The 13,338-nt window shown below is 39.9% G+C and overlaps 1 protein-coding gene across 1 annotated transcript in view; it reads left to right on the top strand.

Moving 5' to 3' along the window:
* LOC102761402 (sodium/hydrogen exchanger 9B1-like) overlaps nt 1-13,338 on the top strand; it is a 60,425-nt gene that overhangs the window by 32,871 nt on the left and 14,216 nt on the right. The window contains 1 exon segment of the mRNA XM_015564349.1: nt 7,415-7,590. Within this exon segment, the coding sequence (XP_015419835.1) occupies nt 7,415-7,590 (176 nt within the window).

Here is a 13,338-nt window from a genome sequence, read left to right as displayed (position 1 = left end):
ATTCTAGAGATAACCCTACTTGGGATATTTGAGTTCTCTTGGTATAGTAGGGTCTTGGATGTTATTGTACTACTCATAGATGAAATCTCCTCTCAGGGTGTATGTATATGTGGCTTGATCTCTACCCTATTGACCAAACATCACAAAATACAACTCAACAAGATACAACACAAAGGGAAGAAAACACAAATGTACTCATGACACCAATAACCCCAATAAAGGTGACCAACTGAGAAGAGAGAACTAGGAGAGAGAAAAGAGAGCAAATATGATATTGAGAAAAGGGATAAAAGGTAGGAGAGTAAAAAAAGGAGCAAAAAAAAAAAAGAAAAAATTCAAACACACACCCAGAAAATGGGGGTGGGGGGGAGCGGGGGTTGACAGAATCTCTAGAGGCAGGGTTTATATACAAAAAAGTAAGATTAAGGAATTGAATGAACAGGGGAAGCACCATTGTTCAGTATAGAGGAGGGAGAAAGAGAATGAATGATAAGAAGAAAATAAGTAAGTAAATAAATAATTTTTAAAATCTATTTATTCATTTATTTTTGGAAAAGGATAATAGAGGAGAGAGCAGATAGGCTTGAGTTTAATGAGTAAAACTAATTAAACAATTAGGAGAAAAAGAGAGCAAGAGAGGAGAGGGAAAACAAAGCATAAAACAAATTGACTACTGAAGAAAGAGAAAAGAGAAGGGTGCATGGACTTGGAGCAGGGGAGAGAAAATTAGATATATGAGTAAGCCAAAAGAGACAACAACAATAATAACACATCAAAGCAGATAAAGTTGATCAACAAACAAGGGGTAAAAAGAAATAAAAGAGAAAAACTAAAACAGGAACAGGAGAAAAATGATGAAAAAAGGAGAGATGAAGAAGAAAAGGGTGGAAAAAAAGAAAACTAAGATAAAATAAAATAACAAAATAAATAAAAATAAAATGAAGAAAAGGTAATACAAAGAAGCAATAAAAACGATCAAAGAAAAAATAGTTTTTTCTTTTAAAAAAATAAAATATAAAAGGTAAAAAAGTGAAGTGTTTGCTTCATCAGAGTTTTAATGCCCCATGGGGTCTGGTTTAAGACCCCACTTTTCTGTTCTGTCTGCCACTTCTGAGTTTTCTGTTAGGTAGTCAGCACCGTGTTGAAGTTCCAAGCAACTTGCCGCTTCTCTGTTTGTACCTATCTCCACAGCCTTGGCTGCAAGCAGGCAGGACCAATCTGCCTGCTTTTCCTGTCTGCCTACTGTCAATCTTAATCACTCAAATATCTATTTCTGATAGGGCTTTAAGGGGAGGAAGGCGCTGTATTTCTTTCTGGGACTGAACAGTCCCTCTTCAGCCCAGTCTTTGATTGCTCTTTGGGGTTATTCAGAGTCTTTGTTTTCTTTGTAAAGCTCAAGGTGTAGGCTGGGTTTGGCTGTATTAGATGCCTTAAGGCTGCTAGGAGAGCCTGGCTCTTCAGAAGAAAAATGGCTGCTGAGGTTTGGAGGGTCACGAATGTCTCAGTGCCAGATTCCTGGTCACCTCTCCCTGTCCTGCTCTTCTCCACCACCTCTCCCAAGACTTCACAAATCTGCACCTCTACCTGCATGGCAGCCTCATGTGAGTATTTCTAATTGAAAGTCCCATAAACGGGGTTTAGCGAGTAAAAGCTAAGACAAAACAGAGGTAAAACAACCACATGACTGAGAGTTTCTCTCCCCCTGGCACCATGTGGCTCATGTACCTCTTCCGGCCGCCTTTCTGGGTGCAGCCTCTCATGGTTGTGGACTTAGATCTAGATTCCCCAGCCACTAGCAGTCCTGTGGGCTTCCTTTCTACAGTTGGATGTTGCACCTGTCCCCAAGGGATGCAGATTTGGTGCTGTGCAGCTTCTTTCTGACCCTTTTGGCCCGCTGGTTGCGCATCTCTCTCCAACCCAGATTCCCCATTCTCCAGGCGTCCTTCCCAGCTGTGAATTGTCTTATCAGCTGTGTCTAAGTCGCCAATTCTGGGTGCATGTTATTTGATTTAGTTGCTCCTCCTATCTGATCCAGGACAAGGCTCAGGACACATCTGCCTATTTGCCGCCATTTTTCCTCCCTCAGTTTCTATCATCTCTCAGAGCTAATTTTTAAAATCAATTAGAGAACCTCTGTCTCAAAAAGATCAATCTAACCAATTTATTATAGAATAATTTGGATTTAATCCTGCTTTTTTATTTCACTATTTTAAATATTATGTATTCTTGGCCCTGGCCAGGTAGGTCAATTGGTTAGAGCATCATCTCATGGTTGTGTGTTTGATACCTGGTCAGGGCACATACAATGATCAACTAATGAATGCATAAATAAATGGAACTATATAAGTTGATGTTTCTCTCGCTCTCCCTCTCTCTCTGTCTCTCAATATCTTTCTAAAATCAATTTTTAAAAACACTTAAAATATTGTATGTTTACGTGAGTTTCATTCTTTTCTTTCACTTTTGCTGGATTAACAGCATTTTTGTTGTTCTACTTTTGTTTATTCCTTAATCTTTAGAAATTAGAAACTCACCCTGGCTGGTGTGCTCAGTGGTTGGAGCATCATCCTGTAATTGAAAGTTCAAGGGTTTGATTCTTGTCAGGGAACATACCCAGGTTATTGATTTGATCCCTGGTTGGGGTGAGAACCCAAGGCAACCGATTGATGTTTCTCACTCACAATGATGTTTCTCTCTCACATTGAAGTTTTTCTTGCTCTCCCCGCTCCCTTCCTCTCTCTCTTAAACAGTAAAAACATATCAGTAAAAACATATCCTGATTAGAAACTAGAAACTCCTCCTCCTAATGATTACCTATAATTTTGGAAAACACATTCTTTAATTCATAGCAAGTTGTCAATTTCCCCACTTCTTTATATATTCCCTCACTAAGACTATTTTTAAGTTCTTTACAATGAATTTATTGCTTCTATAGATTTAGCAATAAATTTCATTGCTCACTATTGTTTCTTGTAACAATAATTATAGTAGTAGCAAACACTTCTAAAGTGCTTACTATGTGGCACATAGCTGGGTTGCAGTTTTGATAACCGGCCTCAGGTGGGGCACATGTAGAAGGCAACCAATCAATGTCTCTCTCTCACATCAATGTTTCTTTCTCTCTCTCTTTCTTCCTCCCCTTTTCCCTTCCATTCCCTCTAAAAATCAATGGGTGAGGGTTACAGAGAGAGAGAGAGAGAGAGAGAGAGAGAGAGAGAGAGAGAGAGGGAGACACTGGCGGAGAGAGAGAGAGAGAGAGAGAGGCAGACACTGGCAAACTTTAGATGCCTAAGTCCTATGGATTGCTACAGCTCTAGAGGTATTACACTACTGCAGATAGACCCCTGGGGATTTTCCAGAGTAGGAAAAGACAAAACTCTTCACCTGGAGATAACACACCCAAGCCCAGAGAAGACATATCCCAGAAAGGTTTGAGAGGTCCCTAGAATCTCTAGCTGGGCTAATTGGTGAAGATCTCTCCATAGTGAAGATAGTCTATAAAGACTGTTTTCAAATATGCAAATTTCACGAAATGATAACAAGACATATCAAAGGAACAACTAAAACTCCAGAAGCCATTCCTAAACAAATGGAAATGTATGAATTATTCACCAAATACTTCAAACTAACATCTTTAAAATGCTCAGTGAGCTAAAAGAGAACACAGACATCTAAAAATGTCAGGAAGAGTAAAGAAAATCTTGTCAGTAAATGATGTTAGGGATATTAGATACATGCAAAAAAATAAAATGAAACTAGACCACCAACTTACCCCATACAGAAGAATAAACTCCAAATGGATAAAAGACTTAAGTGTAAGTTGTGAAACCATAAGAATTCTAGAAGAAACCATAGGCAGCAAAATCTCAGACATCTCTTGTAGCAATATGTTTGCTGATACATCTTTTAGGGCAAGGAAAACAAAAAAGAAAATGAACAAATGGGACTATATCAAAATAAAAAGCTTCTGCACAGCAAAAGAAACCATCAACAAAATGGAAAGGGATCCCATTGTATGGGAGAACATTTTGCCAGTGATACATCTGATAAGGGGTTAATTTCCAAAATATATAAAAAACTCATACAACTTAACAAAAAGAAGACAAATAATGCAATTAAAAAAATGGGTCAAGGACCTAAATAGATACTTCTCTAAAGGGGACATACATATGGTCAAGAGATATGAAGAAATGCTCAAAGTTACTAATCATCAGAGATGCAAATTAAAACAATGAGGTATCCTTCACACCTGCCATAATGGCTACCGTCAAGAAGCTAGAAATGCTGGTGGGAATGCATACTGGTGCAGTCACAATGGAGAACATTATGGAGTTTCCTCAAAAATAAAAAATGGAACTGCCATTTGACCCAGGGATCCCACATCTAGGAATATATCCTAAGAATCCCAAAACACTGATCAGAAAGGATATATGCACCCCTATGTTTATAGCAGTGTTATTTACAATAGCTAAGATCTTGAAACAGCCCTAGTTCCCATCAGTAGATGAGCGAATAAAAAAGAAGTGGTACATTTACACAATGGAATACTATGTAGCTATAAAAATGAAGGATCTCTTACCCTTTGAGACAACATGGAGGGACATGAAGAGTATTATGCTAAGCAAAATAAGCCAATCAGAGAAAGACAAGTATCATATGATCTCACTTATGTGCAGAATCTAATTTAAAAAGTGACAAAAAATATATATCCAGAGACATGGAAGTATGGAACAGACTTTTGATGAATTTCAGAGGGAAGGGGAGAGAGAGGGCAGGAAGAGATTAACCAAAGAACTTATGTGCATAACCCTTGGACACAGACAATAGTGTGGTGAAAGTCATGAGGGAAGGGGACCTGGGTAGTTTGGAGGGGATCAGTGGGGGAGAAGGGGACATGTAATACTTTCAACAATAAAAAAGATAAATTTAAAAATATAAAAAATAAGTATATCAGGAAAATCAGACATGAATCAAATGAAGTTACCAATAAAGAAATAGAAACTATATAAAAGAACAAAAATTAATTTTAAACTGTAGTATACAATAACAAAATTGGGGGGGGGTAGAATGACTACAGGGATCAATTATAGACTGCATCAATCTGAAGAAAGAATTAATGAACTTGATGCCAAGGTTATTTGAAATCAAGTCAACGGAGAGAAAAAAAAAAGAACAAAGGAAAGTGGGGAGATCCTAGGGACTTATAGGATATTCTTTAATAGACCAATCTACACATTATGGGAGTTCTAGGAGTAGGAGAGAGAAATAAATGGTCATAAAGCCTATTTGAAGAAATAATGGGTAAAAACTTCCAAATTGAGAGATGAAATGGACATACAAACTTAAGAAGCTCAAAGACGTTCCACTTGAGTAAAACCAAAAAGACCTACACTGAGACACACTATACTCAAACTGTCATAAGTCATAGATAGAGAGAATCTTGAAAGTAGCAGAAAAAAAAGCAAGAGTTCCTGTAAGATATTAATTGCATTTCTCAGCAGAAAACTTGTAGGCTAGAATGTACTGGAAGATTCAAAATGCTTAAAGAGCCCTAGCCTGTTTGGCTCAGTGGATAGAGCATTGGCCTGTGGACCAAACAGTCCTGGGTTCAATTCTGGTCAAGGGCACATATCTAAGTTGCAGGCTCCTCCCCGACCCCAGCCCTGGTCAGGGCACTTTCAGGAGGCAACTAATGGATGCGTTTCTCTCACATTGATGTTTCTCTCTGTCTTTCCCTCTCTCTAACATTCTTCCTAAAAAATCAATAGAAAAGTGTTCTTGGGTGAGTATTAACAACAACAAAATGCTAAAAGAAAAAAAAAAAAACACTGCCAACCAAGAATACTGTATTCCAGTAAATTTCATGTAAAAGCTTCATGACATTGAATTTGGCAATGATTTCTTAGATCTGACACTTAAAAACACAGGCAACAAAAGCAAAAATAGATGGTACTTAATAAAACTTGAAAATTTCTGCACAGGAAATGAAACACTAACATAGACAAAAGGCAACATACAAAATGGGATAAAATAATTGCAAAACATATATCTAAAAAGAAATCAATATTTAGAACATATGAAGAATTCCTACAACTCAAAACCAAAAAAACCTACCTAAATAATGGCAAATGACTTTAATAAACATTTTCCCAAAAAAGATACACAAATGGTCAAAAAGCTTATGAAAGTGCTCAACATTTTTAATCATTAGAGAAATACTAATTAACAATGAAATATCAACCCACACCAATTAGGGTGGTGACTATTCAAAAACAAACAAACAGAGCCCAGCTGATGTAATTCAGTGGCTGAGGTTGCTGGTTTGATCCCATCAGGGCACGTGCCCAGGTTTCGGACTTGATCCCTAGTAGAGGGAGTGCAGGAGGCAGCCAATCGATGATGTTCCTCTCATTGATGTTTTTATCTCTGTATCCCTCTCCCTTTCTCTCTCTCTCAAAATCAATAAAAACATGTTTAAAAACAACAAGCAAACCAAAATAACAGTTGTTGACCAAGATGTGCAGAAATTGGAACCCTTGTGCACTACTATTGGGAATAAAACTTGGAAACCAGTTTAGAGGTTCTTTAAAAACAAAACAAAACAAAAACAAAAAACACACAAAAATAGAATCACCATAAAATTAGTAATCCTATTTCTGAGTATATGACCAAGAGAATTGAAAGCCAGATTTTAGAGAGATGTTGCAGCAGTATTCACCATGGCAAAAGCTGGGAAAAGCCCAAATAACCATTGACAAATGAATAGGTAAAGAAAATGTGGTATATACATACAATGGGATATAATTCAGCTGTAAAAAAAAAAAAAAAAGGAAAGAAAAGAAAGGAAGAAAGAAATCTTGTCACTGTCTACAAACAGCTGTTCTCAAGCCGTGGGTCGCGACCCTTTGGGGTTGAACGACCCTTTCATAGGGGTCGCCTAAGACCATTGGAAAACACATATATAATTACATATTATTTTTGTGATTAATCAGTATGCTTTAATTATGTTCAATTTGTAACAATGAAAATACATCCTGCGTATCAGATATTTACATTACGATTCATAACAGTAGCAAAATTACAGTTATGGTAGCAACAAAAATAATTTTATGGTTCGGGGTCACCACAACATGAGGAACTGTATTAAAGGGTTGCGGCATTAGGAACGTTGAGAACCACTGGTCTACAACATAATGAGCCTTGATAACATTATGCTGAGTGAAATCAGCCAGGACAAATATTGCCAGGGTCTGGGTGAGAGAGACATTTTACCATCATTAAATGGCATTCACTCAAAAGCTGAATTTTTACACTTAACATAAAGTTGTAAAAATATATCTGCTATAAATTTTAATAAAATTAACTATTTGGTAAAGTGGAGGTTTTAAAATTGGTGTTCAAAGTCTTCTCTCAGTTTTGTAGTAGGTGCTGTCTCTCCTGCTGTTGTTGTCCCTTCCATGCTACAGTTGCAAGAAGAAGGATATGGTGTTGAGAAAGGCATTCCAACCTTACTAATGGCTGCTAGCAGTGTAGATGACATCTTGGCTATCACTGGATTCAGTATATTCATGAGCATGGTCTTCTCTACAGGTAAACAAGAAAATATAACCATTGCCATGTAATTCATAACTTTTTGTTGTTATTGTTATTTTCTTCAGTTATTAAACAAGATTTTTATAAATTTAATATATTTTTATTCTTTATAGAAAGCTCATTTTAGACAAGGGAGGAAATTTCAGTGGGTTAAGAAACCACTACTTAAAACAAATTATTTCATTTTAATAACCATATGTTTCAATTAATTTGATAACCATTTTATTACCATTTATCTGCTCAAGTTGCTTTGAAATTTTATCACAGTTTTTAATAGAAAAATTTAAGCAATAATATTATTAATACTACTAATATATTTAATAGATATTTTTGAAATATACCTTTGGACATCATTATAAATAAATTAGAGGCCCAGCACACAAATTTTGTGCACATGTACGGTCTCTAGGCCTGGCCTGTGATCAGGGCCATCCTTCCCGGTGGCCCACAGTTGGCCCCAAATCCCACCGCCACCCAACCCCTGTTGCCACCCACCCCTTTTGCCATAGGGTGATCAGTGCCTGACAGCCAGGAGAAGGGACTGAGAGGTCAGCTGTTATTGCCCGCTCACCAGCCCCACCCCCACTGTGGGTTGCCCTCTGTGTGTGGGGTGACCAGTGGGGTGGGGGCCTTGGCTTGGCACTGCCCACATCCCCCGCCACCCACCCCCGATTCCTCGTTCATCATCAGGCAATCAGAGCATACTGGCTGTGGAAAGGAACTGAGAGGTGGTCAGTGCACCTCATAGTAACTGGTCCAGTGGTTGTTTTGATCATTCTGCCTTTAGGGCCAATTTGCATATTACCCTTTTATTATAAAGGATAGAGGCCTGGTTCACAGGTGGGGGCCAGCTGGCCTGCCCTGATGGGGGCCCCAGATCTGGGTGGGGGGGCGGGGCTGGCTGGGGCGAGGGACTGTAGGCGGTTTGCAGGTCAGCCACACCCACTGTTGGGGTGGGGTTTCCCTGGGTGAGGGGCTGCGGGTAGTTTACAGGCCGGCCACACCCCTAATGAGGGTGGGGCCACACTCCTGGGTGAGGGGCCACACCCCTGATTGGGGTGACGGGGTCCCTGCTGGGGGCAGGGCTGGCCTGGGCGAGGGGATAGGGGTGATTTTCAGACTGGCGATGCCCCCATCAGGGTGGGGGGTCCCCATTGGGAGGCAGGGCCAGCCTCGGCAAGGGACCATGGTCAGTTTGCAGGCTGGCCACGTTCCCATTGGGGTTGGGATTCCCGTTGGGGGGCAGGGCTGGCCTGGGCAAGGGGCTCTGAGGAAGTTGGCCACCTCAATTGGGGTGGGAGAAGCTGATCAGTGGCAGGGCCAGCCAGTGGCAGGGGCTGGGCATCATAGCAACCAGTTGCCCAGTTGTTAAATTGGTATGGTTGCTGGCTTTTTCTATATATAGATATAGATGGTTGCTCTGTTATTAAGACAAATTAAATATATAGAGTGCGGACAACTGTGCACCTTTTGGTAGTGGTGGAACAAGATCCTGCACCAATTTTGAATCCCAAGGTGTTAATTTGGTCTTGAATGTCACTCTACAGAAATTGTGAAAGTAAAAATTTCCACATTTAGTAATGGTTTTAGTTATCAGCAATGTTTGAAATTCAGTCTCCTATATTATTGAAGCACCAAAATATTAAGTTTAAAAATAATGTATAAAGTTTCTCTTGAAATTAAAAGATATACATTTTAAAAAGGGAAAAGATAAAAATAAAATCTGCAATGGTCATATCCCAGGAATAATAATTCCAAATCTTTTGATGTAAGTCTATCCAGAATCTATTTATCTATCTACTTATCATCTCTCTCTCTCACACTCTCTCTCTCTCTCCTTCTTTTCTCTCTGCTCCAAATCCTATATAATAAAACCATAATATGCAAATTGACAGAATGGCAAAATGACTGGTGGAATGATGGGTCATTATGATATGCACTGACCACCAAGGGGCAGATGCTCAACGCAGGAGCTTCCCCTTGGTGGTCAGTGTGCTCCCACAAGGGGAGTGCCACTCAGCCAGAAGCCGGGTTCACAGCTGGTGAGTACAGTGGCAGTGGTGGGAGCTTCTCCCACCTTCGCTGCAGGCAGGTGGTAAGGAGCAAGGGACTCCGAGAGCCCCAGACTGAGAGAGGGATGTCTGACTGCAGGTGGACATCCCCTGAAGGATCCTGGTCTGCAAGAGGCCACAGGCCAGGCTGAGGGACACCTCCCCTTCAGTGCATGAATTTCGTGCACCGAGCCTCCAGTATTCTTATAAAATTATTGAACATTGACCATAATTGATTATAACCTGAACTAGAGGCCTGGTGCACGAAGTTTGTGCACAGGTGTGGTCCCTAGACCTGGCCAGCGATTGAAGCATGAGTGTGTAGCATGGGAGGGCCGGTCCCAGCTGACCTCTGGGCCCTGGGCTGCACTTGGGCCCCCAGGCCCCTGTGCACCCCCCTGCGCCTAAGCCATGGTGCCTGAGTTTCCATGTGGAGATGTGATGAGTGCGGCCAGATGCGGCAGGCCAGGACGCAGTGTGGGCCTCTTGGCTGCCCAGCGGTGCTGCATGGAAGCTGGGCAGGCAGTGCACTCTCTCCTGGCCAGCCTCACAGACTAGCTCCTGCGCAAACCCACAGGGAGCGAAGAGGCAGTGCAGGTGCGGGGCAGGCTCCTCATGGGAGCCCATCACCTGAGCACAAGCCCTGGCGTCCCAGGGGAGGGGAGCAGGAGGAGTGAGAGCAAGCTCGGCAGACACCTCGGGGCACCTCTGTCCCAGTCACTCCGCCCCCAGGTAGCTGGTGAGAAGTTGCAGCACATTGCCGACACCCGCCATGTTTTGTGCCACCCCCTGGTGGTCAGCGCAAGTCATAGTGAGTGGTCAAACTCCCATTCTCCGGGTCGAATGACCACCCATGGGGACAATTTGCATATTAGGCTTTTATTATATAGGATTGTTTTGCACTTAATTGTATATTGCACATGTTTCTCTTCAGTAAATAGATTTCTATGACATTGTAATGATTGCGTAGTACTCAATTATCTGTATCACAATTTCTTGTTGAAAACTGAAGTTGACTTCTATAGTTTCTATTAAAATAATATTTGCATGAACATCTTATAACTGAAGTTGTACTTAAAATTAATAATTTCTTAATCTTAAAAGAATAATCATTGAGCTAAAAAGTATATAGAGTTAATAAGCTTTTGAAATGTATTGCTGCAATGTCATGTCCTACCATGGTGCGCAAGTTTGCCACTTTCTCTTCACCCTTTTCAAAACTAGATACTATTCGTCTCTTTTTCCCTTGCTAATTTGATAGGTGAAAAGTGAGACCACTTTAAATGGAGTACTTTTTCTACTAGTGATGTTAAACAAATATTCATGTTTATCGGTCATTGACATTTTGTCATGTTTTATATTGCTTTTCTTGGAATCTTTTGCCTTATAGGTGTGTTAATCTTTTGTTCTTTTTGATTTACCAAGGTTCGTCATAAAATTAAAAATGATAACCCTTTGTATCATATTCTTAGGTTTCCCCAATTTTAATTTGACTTAAATTTATGAGAGTTCTTTTTTTTTTGCTAGTCAGAAGTTCTAAAATTTTTGTTAACAAATCTGGTAATCTTTTCCTTCATTAATGGTATCAGTTATTCTCTCAGAAAATATTTCTGGCCCTGGCCGGTGTGGCTCAGTTGGTTGGGCATCGTTCCATGCACCAAAAGATTGTTGGTTCAATTCCTGGGTCAGGGCACACATCCAGGTTTCAGGCTTGATCCTCAATAGGGGTTCTTGATTCCCAGTAGGAGCATGCAGGAGGGCAAGTTCTCTCATCGATCTCTCTCTCTCTCTCTCTCCCTCTCCTTTCCACTTTCTCTAAAAATCAACTAAAATATGCATGTGTATATGTATATCTGTGTTCCTTCCTCTTCCATTGTGCCAGCCATTATGGCAAACACTGAGGGTAAACAGTGAACAACAATATTATTGGGTAATTGCTTCATACTTGTTTTAAGTTCCATTGATGTTTCTATCCATTTAATGGTCACAATTGTGCTATGCTCATTTTATAGACAAGGAAACTGAGGAACGTAGGTGAAATAATTTGCTCAGCCCTGGATGGTTTTGCTCAGTAGTTAGAACATCAGACTGTCAAACAAAGGGTCTGAGGTTCCATTCTTAGTCAAGGGCACATACCTCAGTTACAGTTTTGGCCTAGCCCAGATCAGTTGTATATGGGAGACAACCAGTCAATGTGTCTCTCTCACATTGATGTTTCTCTCTCTCCCCTGGCACTTCCCCTATCCCTGGTTGGGGCATTATGGGAGGCGGCCAATCAATGTTTCTCACATCAGTGTTTATCTCTAAATAAATAAATAAATAAATAAATAAATAAATAAATAAATAAATTGCTCAAAGTCACAAATCCATTAAGTAGGGTAGCCAAGATATAAATCTGACTGTTTGATCCCAGACCCACACTTTTAAGTACTATTCTATACAGATGTGGTTGCATAAAATATATTGATGACTCAGTTGACCTTTGAATAGTCCCAGGATTGACCCTAGAATAAATCTCTTTTTATGTTGTTACTGTTATATTGTTGTTTTGATATTTATTTTTTATTGATTTCAGCGAGGAAGGGAGAGGGAGAGAGAGATAGAAACATTAATGATGAAAGAAATCATTGATCAGCTGCCTCCTGCATGCCCACACTGGGGATCAAACCTCCAACCTGGACATGTGCCCTGACTGGGAATTGAACCGTGACCTCCAGGTTCATAGGTCAATGTTCAACCACTAGCCACACCATGCCCTCATCCCCCTACGTCTTATGTCCATTGGTTATGCTTATATGCACTGCATACATTTTTTATATTTGTTAATATTAATTATTCATTTTTCTATATTTGTTCTATAAAATACATACCTTTCTTCATAAATCACCTACGTTTGATTTTCTGATGTATTGGGTATGTAAAAATATTTCTCTATGATCATTTTTCCTTATGTGTGCCCTTATAGGTGGCATACTTCATGATCTCTTAACTTCTTTTCGGGATGTAATTTTGGGTGTGCTACTAGGAACATTTTGGGGAATTTGACAGCTCATTCAGCGTAATCTCTTGGAAATGTCTAGGATTTATTTTCATGGAGAAGAAGAAATCTCTGTTAGTTTCTTTTTTTTCTTCTAAAAATATTTTTATTGATTTTAGCGAGGAAGGGAGAGGGAGAGAGAGATAGAAACATTAATGATGAAAGAAATCATTGATCAGCTGCCTCCTGCATGCCCACACTGGGGATCAAACCTCCAACCTGGACATGTGCCCTGACTGGGAATTGAACCGTGACCTCCAGGTTCATAGGTCAATGTTCAACCACTGAGCCACACCAGCCAGGTTGTTCTTTTTATATTTAAATAATATCTTTCTTTGTCATAATCATACATCAGAAAATAAATATTGCCAGCCTTGTACTAGGTGCCAGACGTGCTTCTTGGTCAATCTCTGTCCATTCTTCTACCTCACTTGATCTTGTAGTCACGGTGTGTAAGGGGAGCACATTGTAGCGTATTAGTTCTTTGTTTTCTGGCCTATTTATTCAATAAACATTTCTGAATTGTTTGTACTAAATTATTTAAGAGTACACATCTAATGTATCAAATAGATCATACATTTTTTTTATTGCTTAAAGTATTACAAAGACTATTACATATGTCTCCTTCCTCCCACCCCCCCGCCCTTTCCTCTGGCC

The sequence above is a fragment of the Myotis davidii genome, unplaced genomic scaffold (assembly GCF_000327345.1).
Source record: "Myotis davidii unplaced genomic scaffold, ASM32734v1 scaffold2001, whole genome shotgun sequence".
Lineage (NCBI taxonomy): Eukaryota > Metazoa > Chordata > Mammalia > Chiroptera > Vespertilionidae > Myotis > Myotis davidii.
The sequence above is the reverse complement of the archived record's forward strand: the minus strand, read 5'-3'. Positions and strand labels throughout refer to the sequence as shown.